The 19,936-nt window shown below is 34.8% G+C and overlaps 2 protein-coding genes across 2 annotated transcripts in view; both read right to left on the bottom strand.

The window, feature by feature from the left end:
- Positions 1-19,936, bottom strand: part of LOC134845158 (mucin-2-like) — a 428,810-nt gene that overhangs the window by 254,068 nt on the left and 154,806 nt on the right. The window lies entirely within an intron of this gene.
- On the bottom strand, positions 4,844-13,744 carry LOC134844865 (uncharacterized). Its single transcript, XM_063861683.1, has 7 exons — positions 13,629-13,744; positions 13,397-13,499; positions 6,824-6,967; positions 6,029-6,145; positions 5,562-5,719; positions 5,149-5,281; positions 4,844-4,855 (listed from the first exon to the last, which is right to left on the bottom strand). Exons 1-7 carry the CDS (start codon positions 13,742-13,744, stop codon positions 4,844-4,846), a joined length of 783 nt encoding a protein of 260 aa, XP_063717753.1.

The following is a 19,936-nucleotide window of genomic DNA, read 5'->3' as shown; positions in this document are numbered from 1 at the left end:
GCTGCATATGAGGAGGTTGCTACGCAACAATTTGATCTTATGAAACGAGAGCTTTTATTAATTTGCAACTAACAATTAAATTTCAAACTAAATTCTTTGGGAAGTTTGAAAGCACTGTTTTTGTTTTTTGTCTCGATAGGTACGAAGTTAGCTGCGATCAAGGGCTTATCGCCAAATTTTGTTTTTTCGGATTCAGGTTCTGAAGTTAATTTAAACCGTATTTGTTTCTTCACAGTGAAATCAATTGTAGGTGACCAATCAGCCAATCAAAAAACTTATCGTCTTTCTATCTTTTTTAAAAATTTTTGAAGTGCGTGAGTTCTGTTTATAGCATTCCGCAATCCAAAATTTTTTCATAAATTGCAACTGTAGCACCTGTCTCTTTTACGTCCACTACAGTTGGCATTGTCTTTGATCAACTTTCAAATTGCGTTAGGGACCATTAATTTCTTGTTTTTTTTGCAAGAGAGACATTAATCACTAAATTCAGTTCCGGTATATAAAATTTAACCGTTTGATTAAGTATAAATATGGATGGAGATTCATATTAGAATGTAACATGTTTATCTGTGCGGAGGATACAGTCATCAAAACAACCTCATCCACTAGTGCTCTAAAAGCAGATCAGCAAGAGGTCTTAGACAAGACCTATTTTTGATTGACTAAACAATAGAAAAGCAAAACAATTCATTTTGGTAAAAAATATAACAACCAACGGCGTAAAAAGATAAAACTAAAACTTAGCCACAGCTAGGTGGAAAAGAGTCATGAACGCAAAACAAACATGAAATTTTGAAGAAAAAATAGATATACATAAACTTTTTGATTTTTTAAAAACAATTTAGGGTAGACACTTTTTTGACAAAAATTAACGAGGTAAGACTGGATAAATTTGTTAATTTTTTTATTCCGCGGAGAAATCTATAATTTCAAAATCCAATTTCGAAACTAGAAGTTGATCACGGTTTTTCAGATTATTACACTTTGCTGATCGAAAGTGGAGTTTGCTTTCTTTTTAACATAAGAAATGAAATGAATATAAAGTAGTCAAACCGCGAACGTGCAATTTTGAAGAAACCAAACACGGTTTGCAACACGGTCAAACAAACACCTTTTGGAACACTGTCTGACTTATTTAAAATTGATCCAGATGATTTTTGATCCCATCCCATGGTAACGATAGTGTGTGAGGACGAGCTCTAGCTTCAGGTTTTTCACAACTTGAGCAAATTTGGCTGCAATAATGGAACCACGTGAAAGTTCTAGACGAAAAAAACGGCCTTGAGTTGCAAAAAAGAACTTCGCTCAATAAAATAACACAGTCTGGAATGTGGGGAGATAATACAAATGGACTACTGATAGATCCTCTGCGATTCACAGGAACTAAAAAAAAAAATTTGATCCCCCGAAGAACTTTGACCATAAGTTGAAACTTTGAGCTTAAACTGCGAGCGACTCTTCGGATTGAGCACCGCCCAGTGTATATTTGTGCCAAAGGTGCCGTTACAAATAATAGGGGTGGTCAACCAAAACTGAGTTACGGAAAAGTTGGAGAGGAGGCGGTTGGCCTGTTTTTGGGTAGAATGTCATGTTAAGCAATTTCGTTAGGACCCAGTGGACAAAAATACACATACTACTATGATATGATGGAAAAGTTTTTTCAAATGACAAAATTACTTATTTTGCCGTAATTCTGATTAATTCGTGCACAAAGAAAAAAATTGGCTCGGGTTCTAAAATAGATAATTGTCGCTTATTTTTCACTTAAGGAAATCAACAAGACATTAAAATAAAATTTGGAACAATTGTGAGTTCAAAATAAAATGGTACAGATTTAGCTTTCAGCATACAAAGCAAGTAAAAATTAAAAATCTAGAATTGCTGGACCACAGCTTTTTTGTACCATGGCTACTTTTTTAATTGAGAATTTGAGAGCAAAATGAGACTAACAAATTCTCGATAATTTCAGAAGAAAATCAAATCCCAAACCATCGAACATCAACGGAAGTAAGAATAAATTTTAGGACTTGTTTCTCAGAAATCACACTAAATGTAAACTTATAGTGTTTCTAATCACTTAAAAACATCAATTTCTCTAGTTGTTTTTCTGTTACAGCTTTTCTTCATCAAAAATTATGTCACAAAACCAAAAATGAAAACTTTGCCAACAGACAACTGGAAAAAAGTCCAGGAATGCAAGAAAACTGAAAAACATACTGAAATTGACATTTTCCTGCTATTGGCATTTTCCTAACGCAAGAAAACAAAAAAAAACATACTGATTCGTTTTTCAAAAAAAAATCAATTTTTCAATTTGACAGAGATAAATATCTAACCTTAAGGTCTATGGTTTTCACGAACAATTTGTTTTTGACATTTTCCTGATACAATTAGGCAAAACTGAGAAACTAAATTAAATAAGTGAAAATTTTTGTTCCGACCACTGAAAATGGGGAGGAACTTTGTATTCGGGTGTTTTAATTTTTTTTTCGTTTTCCTTTCCACGCAAAATCAGGAACCACAAATAATCATCGGACTGGGTTGAGTGATATATAATTTATTGAAGCCCTTACAGTAATGATTTCAAAGACATTAAATGTTTCAAGAAAAAACTCGTAGTGTTGAGAAAAACCGGTTTGAAATTTTTGAATTTTTTGTCTTAATTAGCGAGCAGTCTTACAATAGCTTACTTTAATGGCTTAAAAGCTTAAAATAGGTTAATTTAAAACGTAAAAACTAAGTTTTACTCAAGTTTTGTTAGAATTTTTGAGTGTTTTAGCGCCTTTTTTGAATCAAAACTTCAAAAATTCAAAAAATTGCAAAAATTTTTAAATTTTTTAAATTTTTATCGCTCATTTTGCTACAAAATTCTTTTAGTCATTTTGCTTCACATTGTTTCCAGTCACTTTGCTACGAAAATTGTTTTTCAATTGCTCATTTTACGACGACTGTCGAAAATGACTAAGCCGAAAATGCCTAAAGTTTTTCGCTCTACTGCTTTTATCACACCACGCCGAATAAACGACAGTAATTTAAAAAAAAAAAACTTTTTTTTGTAGTCTATGGTCGCAATATATTTATGGTCGCCTCTTGCACAGTAACCGGCTATTTGAGTTTGTCTAAATCTTAAGGAAAATTTTAGCTCAATTTCATGTTAAGGTAAAGATGAGTAAAAATTATACTTTTTGAGGTGTTTCGATGATAAATTTACATTTAAGTTTTTCTGGTTGATACGACTCGAGCTTAGGGCCTTTATGAGTAAATTTTTAATGTATTCATGGGCAAACTTAAGGTAGTTTAATTTTACCTTAATTTTTTTGCTTAGGTTCTGCTACTAACAAGGTCTATATCAAATTAAAGCCCTTTTAGTGGTGATTCGAATCACATAAAATAACCCAAATGTTTTTTTAGTGTTGAGAAAAACTGGTTTGAAATTTGAGCAAATAAGCAAGCGAGCAGGCTTACAACAGCTGAATTGTGCCTAATTTAAGACCTTACAACTTGTTTTTAAGCATGTAAAACTAGTTTTTGGAAATTTTTAGCTTCATTTTGGGCACCTAAAACTTCAAAAAATTTCTGAAAAAAATTTAGAAAAAACTTGAATTTTTTTTTGGTATCACACCAAGCAGAATAAACGACACTAATTTGGAAAATATAATTTTCTAAGCCGTAGTTTTCTAAAGACTATGGTCGGAAGATTTTGTGTTACTGGCACATTAACCGGCTATCCTTGTTTTTATTTTTGCTGATGGCGGACTTTAAAAAGTGCTGCTAAAAAACCTTTCAAAAACTATATGTTTTTAATAGATGAATGTATTTTTAATTTTGCGGTTTGATAGCAAAGCAATTTTTCACAAACAAAATAATAGAAAAAATTGAATCACTTCAGCACAAAAGTCAGCAATCTGCAGTTTTAAAAGTTGCTTACTATTCTGTATAAATGAAACTAAGTGAATGCTTATTTAAAGCTTCACAAAACTTCTTAAGAACAAAAGGCAGCCAAGAAAGAAGTTTAATCAAAAAGGTCTAACAAGAGCTGTTCAAATTCATTTAAGTATTAAAACATTGTTTCTGTTGGAAAACTTGCCCTCCTCGACGTTGGAAATGCTTCCTTTATTTGCTTCCTTTATTCCTTTATTTGAAAATTATACTTGAAAATGCTTCCTTTATTTTTTTAACAATTTTTTGTTTTCCGCCATTGAAAATGAGAGGAACTTTGTCTTTGTATTAGTTTTATCTTTTTAAATTACTTTTTCCACAAAAATTCAATTGCTACAAAAAGCTGCTGGAAGGGCTTGAGTGATATATCATATTAAAACCATGGAGTTTGTGATTCGACTGATACTAAAACTTTTCAAAATAACTCTGCCTTAGATTTTTTATTTTTCCAGGAAAATTGTTGTCGAATACATGCTCTTGTTTTTGTAGTTGTTTCTGGCTAGCCATTAGATTCTACTGCTTCTAAATGCTAGATTTTATACTATTACCCTTTCTATGTTTTCTTAGTTTTTCTTACTACAACTGAATCCTAAAATAATGGTTTTTGATTCTCGTTTTGAGATGCCTGTAAATAGACTAGATGTTAATCTTATTTTGCTCTCTGAGGTACTTTTTTCATACACAAAACATTGTAAATTTTTTTTTTAAAATTTTGTTTTTGTAATACTTATTTCTAAACTTGATTGTGTAATAAACTAGATATGGAACCAATTTATTATTACTGTCATTAGAATAATATTTCTACAAGAATCAATCTGCGCATCTTTCGGCATGTTTCCACCAGCTCAATCTATTTCGTGCAGCTTTGATTTCTTTGTTTTAAAAAAAAAGTTGGACCATGTGATCAATCTCCACCCTTAATAGACCAAGTGATTATTCCCCCTCTAAAGTTAAATGACAAGTTCAAGCCGTAAGGCCGGCATGCGCTATGCTCAAAGCTATTAGATGAAAAATATTATTTTTAACCCAGTGAACAATGTCCTCCTTAAATTGATCTAGGGAGCGATTATTCACTTGGTCCAACATTGTGCTCATCTCAGATTTAATTTTTTGGCCTATTTTGTTGGCTCTGACCTAATTCGACATTGAAAACCTGAAAATATTACGATGGGGTTTATAAAGAGCGTCATTTTCCTTGTTTATTTTTACCTCCACTTCTTGTATGGCGGGTGCGGATAAGAGGATTCTTGGGGTCTGTGCGTAGACAAAATCCCTCTCTGGGTTCATCAGGTCAGCTAGGAAGCTTTCACACTCCTTCGACAATTTTTCCAGGTCCAGTTCACTACCAAATAGAAATATACATTTAGTAAAGAAGATATTTTGTTGAGAAAATCAATGCGTCGTGATTGGAGTACGGTTTCAATCATTAATTAATCAGTGGGCTCAGGGAAAATGTGTGCCAGTTTTTCGTCAATTCTGTATCAAAAACCATACCTTTTGCTAAAACAAAGCACCTTTAATTAGTCGCCTTTTAAAAATTTTGCGCAAGAAACACAATTAAACAGTGTATGGACATCTGTTAGATTATCTCTTTTCAAAGATGCATTGTTCATACCACTTACTCTCTCAGTTTTTGACTGTGAGCTTCGATGACCTTGGTTGACCTCTTGAGTCCGGTGACCGATCTTCTGCTGAGTTTGTGTAGCTTCACACTTTCCCTTCTTACTGAGTCGAAGTTCTGCAACGTCTGCGCGCATACTCGCCTCAAGTTGTCCAGACGCTTGAAAAACTCTTTAATTTAGCGTTTAACATCTTCTTATAGCAAAAACAATACCCAGTAGGCTATCAGGTCATTATAAGGACTTTTTTAAATCCCTGACTACGACTTCGTGGACATTACTTTGGTATTTTTTGGCTGAAAAATGTTGCTTTTTAATCTCCGGAAACGGAACTCTGATCAAAGTCAAACCTGGGCCATCAATTTTTAAGGTGATTGCAGAAAAATCAGTTTTTATTTCACCGCCATAGACCATAAGTACCATCGATTTAGGTACCCTCGGACCATGGAACAAACGTTTTTTTATCCTACCTGGAAGAACTGAACAAAGTCTTCGTGTTGATATGGATGATATCCTCCCTGTTGTCGTGGCAAGTTGGCAGGATCGATGAATCTCTGCACTTCGCGAGGTTCATTTAGCATAACGGCCTGAAAGCATACTCAAACTGAATTCGTTGTGATATTGCTTTATATTAAATTGGTATATCGATTTTTGGCCATTGAACAAGAATAGCCGATTCGACCAGTTTTTGAAAGCTTTTTTGGTTTTTTTAATTATTGAGAAGATATTGAGGATAATGATGAGCCACAAGATCAAATTTTCATTGATAAAATGTTTTTAGAATTGTTAGATATAATAGAAGCCTTAAAATTGTGGGAATGAAACTTCAGTCTAATTCCACTCTGAAAAAAATTAAGTTTTAACAACGAAAAAATGCATACCGTTTTTTTTCGACTAAAACAATTTTCATAGAATCCAAATCACGGCTGAAATCGCTGCAATTTGATGATGTTTGTTCTTTCCACTTCGAGCAGTGGTCAGAACAACCAATAAAACCAGAACTGACGATTCGATAGCCAGCAAAATGTATTTGACGTTCTTTTAACTTTAATAAAAATCCCTTTTCGCCAGACAAAAAAAACTCAATTGCGTATAAATTTGAAAAAATGAGGCAATTCAAAAAATATATCATGCCGTTGACTAAAAAATCAAATACTTAAACCAAATTTTCAAGTTACCTTATTTCGTTTCACTCCCAAAAAAAAACAGATAACAAACTTACATTTGCATTTGTTCAAAATCACAAGTGGAAATGTTTAACTGACCGTGAAGTTGAGTTTCGTGGTGTCATTTTGGGGGGACTTGTTGCCCTTGCCCTTGCCCAGTCCCAGCAGCTTCTGCAGGGTCTTGAACTCCTTCTTCTCTTTCGGTCGGGCCACATACAACACGTCCACGCACTTTCGCTCTCTCTGGATATAAATAGAGTACCATTATTTTAAACAAGGTTTTTGACAGCCGTATTTGCCTTTTGACTCTCAGTTTTCTCTCACGCAACAGTTATTGTATCGCCGTTTTTTTAAGCTGACCAATTATTTCTTTTCAGTTTTTTTTGATATCCTTTTTTCGACAAAGTTTTCAAGTCATGTTAACACACTTTTATAAATTTTATGTTAACTAAAAATAGTACATGCAGCTCATGCAATAACAAATTGTTACAATCTACATAAATGTCTTTCCCTTGATGTTCTCCTTCTTTTATCACATGGCGTTTTTCTGAGAGGAAACTTGCTCTTCAAGTCTCGCCGAATTATTGCTTATTCAAGCTTGAGTTCTTTTCCGGCAACGGCTCAAACATTTAAGTGAATTTTCGTTAGGTGCAGGTGTTACAGTTGTCTTGTCTGCAGTAGCAGACGAGGCGTCGCTTTTTTTAGAAAAAAAATAGGAGGACTCCATTGGTATCTTCTTGTATCTCGCATAAACTGATTTAGTTCAAATTACGACCATTTATTACATCCCGCTCTATCGCTGAATGGGTGCCACGGAGGGTTGGTTTCTAAAGGGATGTAACCACATCAGTTAATGCGGAACAAATAGCCCTAAATGAGCATAATTGAATGCCATTTGGGATAATCTAGGAATGTTTTCACCTAAATTCCAATGACTACTGAAAAAGGAAATTTTCATTTCTAAAATAAGCATGACTACTCGTATCAAAGTGAAGCCTTGAATCTTCTGACTTCCCCCTAATGTTGATCAAAATCTTTTGATTAAAAAATTGAATATATTTACAAAAATTTTAATCTCTTAAACTATCCCCTCATACGCTATTTAGAGCACACAGTGAAACATTTTGAGGCATGTCTGAGCTCTTCCCCCACCATATCCTGGTAAGCTATAGTAAGAGCAAATTTTCGCCTAATTACTTTTGGAATAATTTAACTTGCAGCTTAGAACGAAATAGGACGAAATATATCCCGCTTATTTATCCCAGCATGAATTATAGCCGTCCAATGTAGCGCTAAATTCAAACCATTTTTTGTGGAAAACCAAGAGGTGAAGCAGGGGTGGATTTAGGGGAAGGGGGCGGGAAGGCAAACGCCTCCCCCCTCAGGGATTCGAACCCCTGCCAACCCAAAGGGTCCATCCACCCTTTGGTACTTTTTAAGAAACCCATTTTTGGCCGACCGACCCTAAAATTTTTCTAAAGGCGCCTTTGGCGTCAATATATACTTATTTTGTGAGGGGAGCGCGCGCCAAAAAAACAACGTTTTCGTCAAAATTTTCAAAAAAACGCCCAAAAACAGCGTGTCAAAAAACCAGAAAAATTGGCCGAAACAGCGTCTTTTTAGTGCTTTAGGAAAGCTCGGAAAATTAATTTGGTCGACCTAAAAAAAAGGTCGTCAAAGTTTTCAAAATTTTTTTGAAAATCCGCCCCCCCCCCTCGAGAAAATCGTAGATCCGCCCTGAGGCGAAGTGTTTCTTTTTCGAGCCCTGGACATCGATCTCTTTTAGGCTCAATGAAATCCGTGTAATAAAAATTAAAGTGAAGAAAGATACCAAGAATTCCTCCACTTCTTCGAAAGTCAAAACATTAAGACTGCTCGTATGAGGCTGATACCCTGAACGTTACGACTGCCTTCGTAGATAATGCAGTTTACGAGAAAATGTTGTGAAAACGTAGATAATACAGTTTACGATAAATTTTGTGAAAATGAATTTTTTCTTGTTTTTTTTAAACTTGATTATACACGCTATCTATCTATACACCTCAACTATTTTAAGTGCAAAGTGATATATTTCACGTCTAATAATGTTTTAATAACAGCAAATCCTCATTTTCAATTTGTAATGACTTTATTGTCGAGTACGTTTATGACTAAGAAGATCGATGACAGTAGTCAAAATAGTAGCAAAATCCAATTCCTATAACATTACGAAAAGCGGTTTGAGTTGCAATATTTTTTGTTCCGACTTTTGAAGAAAGTCGGAGATACATATGACCGGGCGTTTTTTATTCAGATTGATTAAAAAAAACTGGCTTCATATGGGCATTAATACGGATATTTCAGGATTGCCAAGCGAGTGTGCTTGCACTAGACTAAAGTTCGGTTTTGCTGCCTGGAAAAATACTTTGATATTTTGTTTCAATACGCAAATTATTTATGCGTGGCACTATCCGCAATCAAAATCAGAATCGTTTCAAATTGAATTGAGGCAAGCTAATTGGTCTTATTATTTCCAAAACACCAGTTTGACCAGCCTAAATTTTGTAGTCTGTCAAGATTTCATATGCCAAAAGTGATTCGAAACCAATTGATGGGCAGTCGGAGCATTCAGGGCTGTGCCTGTGATACGAGCAATCTCGTTTACTTTTGAGCTCAAGGTGTCATAAATTTTCAAGTGATATTATGAAAAAGCGAAAGTACGCTTGTCAAAGAGGCGAAACTAGTTTGAAGAAAAAAACCACTCTGAACACAAAAATTCTGCCCTTTCTTCGTAATTTGGAAAAAGAAACTGGATCAACCGTACAAGCCCCCCTAAATGACCTACCGTAGAATACCCTCCCCAAGCATGTAATTTTTCTGAAAATTAATTCTGTATAAAATATGCATTTTATGCAAACGCGCAAATAAAAATGGTTTTTTGCTTTTTTATGCGGGCTTGCATTTGTAAATTGTTTATTACAAAAATTAAAGTTTTAATTCAAATTTTTAAAATAATGCGGTTGATTTTGATTTCAGAAAAAATTATATTTGCTCCCCCTAAATCGATTTGGGGTGGGGGGGGGTTGTACGGGGGGATGATTGTAAGAAAAATTTAGAAAAAGCTTGTGCCCGCGTCAAAACGCTTCTCCTTATTATTCAAAACTCTTAAGCAACTAGTCTGCGCGTATCGTATCAATTCAAAATACAGAATGTTCCGAATATCTTCAAACTGGTTGAATTACGTCGATTATCACTTTAAAAAATTTAAAAATTTCCAAAAAAACCATTACCCGATATTAATGGCTATAAACCTTAGGCCAATGATAGCTTGCCTCAATTTAACTTAGAAATGAACATTCACAATTATATTTGTCATTTGGGGCTTTCGTAAGCTTCTAACTTCTCATTCCAATCATTCAAATACTAAAATATCTAAGAATGTGGGAGATCCTATCAATGCCTTCGTAGTGTGCATACTATTGCACACTCAGATACTTGGAAGTTGCCTGCTACTTTTTGGTAACCTTTCGTGGTAACTTGGAGGTTTCTTTCCGATAACAAAGCGGGAAATGGCAAAAAGTTAAGGCTTCTACTACTTTTTCGCACAAAATGCAGAACAGCACCTAAGATAAAGCCACAAAGCACAACCAAGCTCTTAAGAGTACAACGAGAATTATGAGGAAGCTGTTGGCAATACTCTTTTCGGTTAATGAACCTGAATGGAATTCTATGACGGAAAAGCTAATTTGGCGTCCTCAACCAGGGGCGGATTTAGGGGGTGGGGGTGGGTGGACGCCCTTTCCCCTCAGGGATTCGACCCCCTGCCGACCCAAAGGGTCACTTTGGTACTTTTAAGAAATCCAATTTTGGCCGACCAACCCTAAAACTTTTCTAAAGGCGTTTTTGGCGCTAATATATACTAATTTTGAGAGGGGAGCGCGCGCCGAAAAAATGCGATTTGTTAGTCAACATTTTCCAAAAAGTGCCAAAAACGTCTTTTTCCAAAAACAGTTTCCAAAAAGTGCCAAAAACAGCGATTAAACCGTGCTTAGAGCGAGCTCGAAAAATCAATTAGGTCGACCTAAAAAAAAAAATCCGCCCCCCCCCCCCTCGAGAAAAACCTAGATCCGCCTACTGTCCTCAACATTAAGTTTTTGCGAATCAAGCGCGTAAACATAGTCACCAAAAATTAGCTTACGTAAGAACAGTGCTGATTTAAAGTATCCGGACAAAATGAATAAAATTTTAACTTTGAAACACGTTTTTCTCAAACTGCGTTAAGATTAGACAAAAAGTGAAGAGGACAAAGTTCGCTTAAAATTTCATCAGAATTAATATGGGGCAATTTTTTCTCTTAAAATCTCAACCAAAATTTACCCCAAAAATGGGTAATTTCGGGTTTTTGTACTTAAATTAAAAGTTACGCTGAAATCGCTTTGTTAATTGATCGGATAATTATATCACAAGAAGCCTCCTACACAGGCCAACAAAGTTCTAGAAAGCTTAAGCCTCCAAAAACCCGTGTAAGAGAAAATATTTTTGCATGATAGTCAAAAAAAATAATTTTTACTATAAAAAATCCAAAATCTTTGCTTACAAACCTATTTTTGAACAATTTAGTCAAATTTTTGGAGATTTAACTCTTCTAGAACTTTGTTGGGCTGTGTAGAAGGCTTCTTGTGATATAATTATCCCATCAATTAACAAAACAGTTTCAGCATAATTTTTGACTTGATTAGAAAAACTCTAAGTGACCCATTTTTTGGGGTAAGTTTTGGTTGAGAATTTGGAGAAAAAATTGCATCATAATAATTCTGATGAAATTCTAAGCGAAATTTGTCCTCTTAAGTTTTGTCTAATTTTAACGCAATTTGACAAAAACGTGTTTGAAAATTCAAGTTTTGTTCGTTTTTTTTCCGGATAATTTAAATCAGCACTGTATTATGACGGGGGCTATTCTTATGCGCGAAGGACCAAATGAGCACACAAAAACTAGTGAGCAAAAGACCGAAAACAAAATTAACCGAAAGTCAAGTTTTAAAAAGAACCAAATGCCATTCAATTAAAATAAATTAAATGAAGCAATATGTAGCTTCTTTCGTAACGAAACCCTTGAAAAAAATTGTTCCAATTCGGCGGCGGTCAAGCACAATTTTAAAATTTTGCATATATTTGTAGTTTTTCTATTCGGCCAATATCAACATTCAGTCCCTGAAATTGTTTACTTTCTTTCCAAATTTTATTTCTGATTGCCAGATTTTTATTTTCGCGCATTCGGTCCTTCGCGTATGAGGGATTCCACAATTATGACTTCTGGCTAATTAAAAAATCAATGTCATTACAAGGCAGAGCTGTTGCAATGCGAAAAAAAATTCGAATTTGGGTGATGATAGAAACCGCAGAAAAAATTAGTTTCTGGATGAGACTCCAAGACACTTTTTTAACGCGTGGTGTCGTTTTGCTGTTGTGAAATCAATAAAACAAAGGGTTTAAACATCAAGCAACTACAATTGCGCCCGCCACTCAGAACGTTTCGCGGAATCGGCAAAATTCTAATCAACGCATTCTGTTTTGATCTATATTGCCAAATTTTTGACGTCGACTATAGTTAATGCCCATTTGTTAGTAATATCGTTTTGTTTCTATGAATCTTAACGAAGTGAATCAACCTGAAGATGCCCGAAATGAAAAAAAAAATGAAAGGATGAAGTTTGTTGAATAACCATCTGAAAAGCACTTAAAACAAAACAAAAATAAAACAAAATGAAGCGATGACGTTTGTTTAACAATAATGGATTATAATTCAATAAAAATTGAGAAAAAAAACTTTCAAAAAATAATCGATTATAATGATTATTTTTGTTTTGAAAAATAGTAACATTATAATCCATTTTTAATCGATTATAATCATTTTTTTTTGAACATTAAAGAGACTGACAATAAAAAGTATTACTTTGTCTTTTTACTGAGTGCGGGCGCTCACTTTGACGTCGGAAACCTTTTGCCGCTTATTTCAACACTGTCATAAACATTAGGAACCGTGTCGAAAGATCTAATCTAATTAATCTATTACCCGGGTCGAGGTTTGCGATTTATGTTCCGACCGACGCGACCAAAAAATTATATGTTTCGACCGTCTCGACCCAGGTTCGATATGTTTCGACCAACTCGACCCAAGCCGTCTATGTCTGACTATGTTCGACCGAGGAAGAACATCTCGACCGAGTTCGACCGAGGAGTTTTTTTCGACCGAAAAGAATTTCGACCGCGATAAAACATTTCGACTGTGTACGACCAAAGAAAAACGTGTCGGCTGAGTACGATCGAGGAGTCTTTTCGACCAAGAAAAACTTCTACCGCGAAAAAACACTTCGACTCTATTCAACCGAGGAAAAAAGTTTCGACTGAGTTTGGCCCAGGATTTTTTCGACCAAGAAGCATTTCGAACGAAGAAATTTCTTCGGTCTAAACATCAATAGCAAACCTCAATCCGGGTATTTACGCTTTTTCGACCATACTTGAGATGATCATGGACCATACTCAAGATGATCATACACACTTAAGATGATCATGTTCACATGCACGAAATTTACTATTTCTTGCACGAAATTTACTGTTTGATACTATTTATGTTTCAAAATCTGTTTGCGTTGGACATTGTATTCGTAATTTGTCATATGTGCTGCTGCTGACCTGTAAGCTGGATAGTGTTCTGATGATGACTGAGATGGCGGTGTGGTTGAGATTTGTCTGGTCAGCTACGAATGAAAACTTCTTCCGACCAAGCACTGTCTGTCTAAACACAGAACAGAAACACTCAAGCAACGGTTCAGTTTTTGACAATATGATTTTCCCCCTTATGTTCAAAATAATTTTTTTGGTTATCCTTGTAAAATATAAATAAATAAAAAAGAGCTTGGCAAACCTACAAGCGTAAAGGCTACCCATAAGGCTGCTTTTCCTATGTTCTGCTTTCTGATTTACTTTAATCAGACTAATTGATTTTTCATCTTTCAATCTGTCAGTTTCCAAGCAAGCCATTGTTGCGCATCAGACGATAAATTATTGAACATGAAGAAATTGCGTCAAGAAACAGTAAAAAGTATTGGGTCGATTTTACGCGGGTTTCAATTTTTCTTAGAGTTTTGATAACTGTTGATAAAATGATAAAAACAACTTAATCGTTTGCTATGACCTTAGATTCTGAAACTTCACTCAGATTGAAAATTATTTGAAACATCACTCAAAACTGCTCTTAGCAACGATATCCTGCAAAAAAAACATTGTTTTTTTTCCAGAAACAGGTTAACCTTTACAAGAGGAAATCAAGTTATTATAGATTTTTAAAAGCTACTTTTATCAACATTTATTTGTCAAAAAACTGGGTTCTTCATACAAAAGATTATCATATTCAAAGGATTACTAGTTATCATAAAATTTCAAGAAATTGTTTTATCAACGCAATCCAATTAAAAACAATTACATATTTCGAAAAGTATATAATTTTCAGTATATTTTAAGAGCAAAGTTGAAGAATAAAATATAATTATTTGTTAGCAGGGGCGGATTTTGGGGGAGCGCGGGTCAAAATTTTCTAAAGGCGCATCTGGCGCCAATATATACTAATTTTTAGGGGGGAGCGCGGGTCAAAAAAGCGCAATTTTTTGTCAACATTTTCCAAGACGATCCAAAAAACGGCTGTTTGACCTGTTTTTTCAAAACAGGGTTTTTTTAGTGTCTTAACACATAAAAGTTTCTATCTATTTTTATATTTCTATCTATATCAATATCTATATCTATATCAATGCTTATGATTACTTCGGGTAACTGATTTTACGTGGGAAATTAAACAATAAAAAAACAACAAATTTTAGTGGTCGGAACAAAAACTCTCCTCAAATGAGACAGTTAAAAAGTTTTCATAAGTTATATGTTATGAAAGTTGTTGACGCTGCTTTTTTGTTTACTGTATTCTTCATATTTGGTTTTCTGCCTTTTTCTGCAGTCATACAGCGGACGACACGAGACAGTAAACCTTTCTAGTAAATAACTAAATTTTTGATGCAAAGGACCGCCAATTTAGCGTAAGAGAGGAGGGAGTTGATTTAGTTGTTAATGAGTGTCTAAAAGACCTCTTGATGGCAACTTTGCAGGTAGTCTACCCATTCACTAAAATTTGGCTACAAAACTTTTTAGGAACCAGATTTTAGCAGGCTTTTATGAGTGGAGAGGGTGATTTTGTCCTCCACCTGCAAATAAACAGACCACTCACTTCTTAATCGGTGTTTTGAATGCTCTTTAAGGACTGCCATCAGAAGGTATGATACTGCAGAGATACTTGAAGTGAGTGGTCTGTTCTATTGTACTGAATGCTTTGGGAGTAATATCGGAATCATTTCTGCCACTAATTTTGATATCTTTAGTTTTCTCGAAATATGTTCTTAACTGAGCCAATTCAGAGGTTACGATGATTGCCAGATATTCAATGAGGGTAAAGTGAAGATATGCTAATTTTTCCAGAACCCTAAAAACACAATTTTAAAACCCCAAAACTTGAAAATCACAACGGCGCTTTTTAAAATTTGACTTCAGGACATTGGCGATTTTCAAGCTGTTACAATTAGATCGCGCAAAAATAGCAGGTTTAGATCATCATAATTTACTGAATCCTCCGAAACTCGGAATTGTTAACTTGAAAATCAAGTTTGTTTAATTGAATCATTTTACAAACATATCACTAAATAGTAGATTTAGGTAATATATCAAGATTTGTAGTGCTTTCGTGGGCTTTGAAACAATAAATCAATGAAATACTCAGTTTTTTGTTCAAACCAACAAAAAATTTTATTCAAAACCAACACTTCTTCAATAACTAATTCTGGAGTCTCTACATATTTTGAATGAAATATGAGTCTTGATCAAAGAGTCTCATTTAACCAGGGCTATTATATTAAGGTTTGGAAGGAAACCACATACTGACAGTGTGAAAACTTCAATTATTTTAATCGCTACTAGTTTGTAGCCCAAAAACCGTCTTTTGGCTTTTTTTACTGTTCTACCCACCTGCAAATTTTTAATCCGCATACCGATTGATACAAAAATTGGTATGCTGATTAATTGGACAATGACAAACATATTTGGTCTTCATACGCAACCCTGTGAAAACCCTCGTTACACCGTAAAATTGATGCTTACGTGCGGTGGAGAGGAAACGGAAAAAGTGCCGGAAAAAGTGGGAAACGAAAAAAAAAACAGAAGTAGCTTAGTTGATTGAAGTTTTCCGGCATGAAAACAAAAAAATCGCACTTCCCTCTCGAGTCACAATCAGTCCTGTCGTTTCAACAATCTCCAAAACTAGCTTTAAAAATGACCTTTTTTCAAAAAACAACAAATTCCTGCACGTGAAGACAAAAAATAATTAATGCTCTCTAGTTCAAAAACCAAAACGATTGAGTTTGTTCAATATTTCGACTACTGGCATCTAAAAGAATTTATTTTAAGATATATTTTTGTATCATTTTTTTTGTCTTGAAATCCTTTCCTGTCCTTTACACTAGTTCAAGAGAAATTCACAGGAAAAGCGTTATGCTCGGACTTACTTTAATCCGGAAGACAGCATGTTTTTCCAATCGATTTAAGATTGGGATAACTTCGACATCTACTAAAAAATCAGACTTCGTTCGCTCTGTGCAATTTCCACGCCCAATTCAAGCGGCGTGCGTCTCGGTGATTTATTTGGACTGAGAAAACAGAAGTAAGAATAACTAGGGCGGTTTATTTAAATTTTTATCTAGTAAAGCGATATTATATGTTCAGCCTGTGCTATAATGGGGAAATATACTTCACGTTGTTTGAAATGCTGCTGGACGTTTTGCTTCACAAAAAAAACTTTTTGCGGGATACTTGAATGTCAACATGAAAACTAACTAGTATCCTCCCGACACACTAAAACAATTGTAGCTATTCAAGGACCGGAACGGTTGTCAGTTAAGCCGCTACACTATTTTGTGATAGATTTTGTAGAAACTTAGCAGATCAGACAATTAACTTTTACGAAAAAAAATGTTAAGAAAAAGATACAAAAAAAACTGTTGAATACCCAACCTTAAGATTAAAACAAATAAAGAAATTTTCCAACATATATATATATTGAGTTATGACTGGGGTGTATAACTCATAGAGTAATTTCGGATAGGGTACACCGTCTGCTCGTCACGCTATCTTATTTTCGGCCGGATAGATTCGTGCAACTTCTTAGTCTAATACCGATCCTAATCTTACTCTTATACTATCTAGTCTCAGGTTGTTTAACTAGTCTCTGCTAGGCTCAATAGATCTAGGGTATACTGGTTTATTGCGGCTGCTGAAGTGCTCGGGAGAGTCCAACTAATTTCTAAGTTAAATTCAAATCTCTCTGGTGCTGAAATTACAAGTAACTTCAGCACTTACAAATAAGTGGGTTGTTAGTTAGATGGATCATGATTGGTTAATATTAAATACTTTACATTGGTAAAACATTTAATTTATCCAATCATAAAATATAGTTTAGATCAGGTTCCACCCATCCGGGTTTTACAGAGTTTTTTAGAACAGTTCTTCTGTAGTTCAAGGATGGATGATGGACGTTGGTATTTGGCGAACATCATTTTTCTTTTGTTTCCTTTTTGTTAAGGAAGTTCCAGGGATCTGGAATTGAGGACACAAGACGTTGTGTTCTTCTTGTGACAACGACTGAGTCTCTGCAACAGCATCAATTCTGGTTTCAGAATGGTTGGCTATGTCAGGTTTTTCTGTTCTTCGGAGAGAACTTCTTTTGTGTTTGATCTAGCTCGGGAATGGCGTGGAGATTGTGCGTGGAGGGGATGCCTGGTTACTCGGATCTGTACGTATACTTGAACATCGAGGTGGTCATTGGTCTAGTTCAATGAAGTCCTTTTCTGCGAAGTCAAGTCGTACTCTAAATCCTTTGAGTTGTGATTGTGAGCGGCATATCGATTGTAGTTGGTCATTCTCTCTCGAGTGTAGTGAGGTCGTCTTGTCTTTTGATGTTCGTCCTTGGTGTTGTATTCTGATCTATATATTGCATCATGTAATTTTACATTTTATAAATCTTTTATTAGTTTAATATATTTTTTAATAATGATTTTAGTTAGTTGTTTTCACAAAAGCTTTTTGTTTTAGTTCGGTTATTTTGAAGAGTTACTCACCCTTGAGTAGCTCTTATTAAAAATAAAGGTGTGGTCACAAAGCGTGGATGTAGCGCGGTGGGTTAGGCCGGCTATAGAGCATGCTCAGGACGTCCTTTCCTGGTGGGTTAGGCCAGGTGTGGGAGTATGATTTCATGCGGTTTTTATGAGGAGTCCTGTTATGTGACAACATTTTATGTTGGGTTTGTTGTGGTTTTACTTATGTCTTGTTGGTTATGTACTTTGTTCAAAAAGCAAATTGTTTGTGGTATGGGTTTGTCTTTCGACTTTTTTGTGTTTTATTATTTCTTTCTAAGACTTTGTAATAGTCTTCAAAAGAATAAATTATCCAGTTTTAAACTGGGTTAATCCGGTTTGGGTACCGTTGGTTTCCTTTTCTTAGTCATGCTGTTATTTTATGATTTGTGGTATTTAGTAAGCTGCGTTGGTTAGTTTTGTTTAGTATATGATTCCTTTCCAACCGGGTTAAAGGAAAGTTTGAAACTTGTTATTATATGTTAGAGTTGTTGAGTGTGAAAACTTGAAACTGAAATTCATTATTTTAAACAATTCTTCGTGGGCGAGCTGTGCGAGTGTGGATAGAATTTCTGTGCGAATGAATGAAAATATCAAAAGGTTAGTACTGCAATTGCATTTTATTAATTTACTGCATAGAATTTGGAAATTTACTGCTAGTAATGGGGGAATTTTAAGATACAAATTTTCATCATATGTAGATTTACTGCTTTGGGGGAAAATTTTATAAATTAATTTACTGCATTGGTATTATATTTATTTAATTGTTGGTGCAAAAGTTAAAAGGGTCTTAAACAGTTTTGAAGAAGTTTGCTATTTTTTATTTTTTTTTTGTGAATTTTTCAGATGATCGAAGATGAAGGCTAAAAATCTAAAGAAAACATGAATAAAGAATGGTGAGTTTTTTAATATTTTAATTAGTTAGTAATATTCATTTAATTCATACTTACCTGTTAGTCGTCAGGGAAAAAACCGTGGGGGAAGATGTCGTGAATTAGTTCTGAAGTTGTTAGTAGTTTAGCTAAGATGCGGATGATATTTTTAGTTTGAAGCAGTGGCCAAAGCAATTGGAGTGCCTTGATAGTGGTTAGTTCTTCAGTGCCAACTGCAAACTCATAAGGTGTGTTTTGGATTAAGTTATATAATTTGTGGTTAAATTTAGTGTTGTGGATGAATTCTAAAATGGGGATTTCTATAGGCTGTACAAACTCGTGCGGGATAAGGAAGGGTCGGGATTCTTCGGCGTTGAAGGTCTTGGTGATGGGGCAGAAAATGTACATTTGGGTTATGGGGTCATAGTTACGAAGAATACCATGAAGGTTAGTATCTTTAATACAATATGTGAAATTTAGGAAATACGGTGAAGTGTATTTTGAATTGATGAATTGAAAGCGATGGTGTGGTTGTCTAGAGGGTGTGTGGAGGTCAAAGTGATTTTGGATGAAACGATAGTAACTGTATGTATGTGTTTGTTTAGTTCGCAACATAATATCGTGTGAGCAGTGTAAATCTCTTTCGTGTGGTGCAAGGAAATGAAAGGTTAGTGAAAAGATTTGGAAGCGTTCTTTAAAACTTTCGTACGCTTGTGTGCTTGTTAGTGCTTCTGAAATAATGTGATCAAACTTTCGGTCGAAGATGTTTAGTGTAAATACATATGGTGTCTTGATGAAAAATTTCTCGGTGATTTGTGGGTTAGCGAAGCGATCGTCGTCTAAGAATTGATCTTGGTTAGCTCTGATGATGTTGTGATCGTAGTATTCTAGTGTATATTCATTAGCTCTAGGTGCAGTGTGTATTTTTAGTGATTTTTTATATCCTACGTAAGTAAATTGTCTAGCGGTGAGTGGTGTAGTTAGTCGATATAGCATGTCTTTGTTTCGGTCTATATCGATGGATGTGTTGGTTAAAGGTAAGCAAAGAGGGTTAGTGAAATGATAGTATGAGGTCCAAGAGAGAGTGGGCATTAAAACGTATTCGTCTACAAAGTTGCGTGTTTCGTTAGCGTCATGAG

Source organism: Symsagittifera roscoffensis, chromosome 4 (assembly GCF_963678635.1).
Source record: "Symsagittifera roscoffensis chromosome 4, txSymRosc1.1, whole genome shotgun sequence".
NCBI lineage: Eukaryota > Metazoa > Xenacoelomorpha > Acoela > Convolutidae > Symsagittifera > Symsagittifera roscoffensis.
Note: the sequence above shows the minus strand (reverse complement) of the source record. Positions and strands in the feature narration are given on the sequence as shown.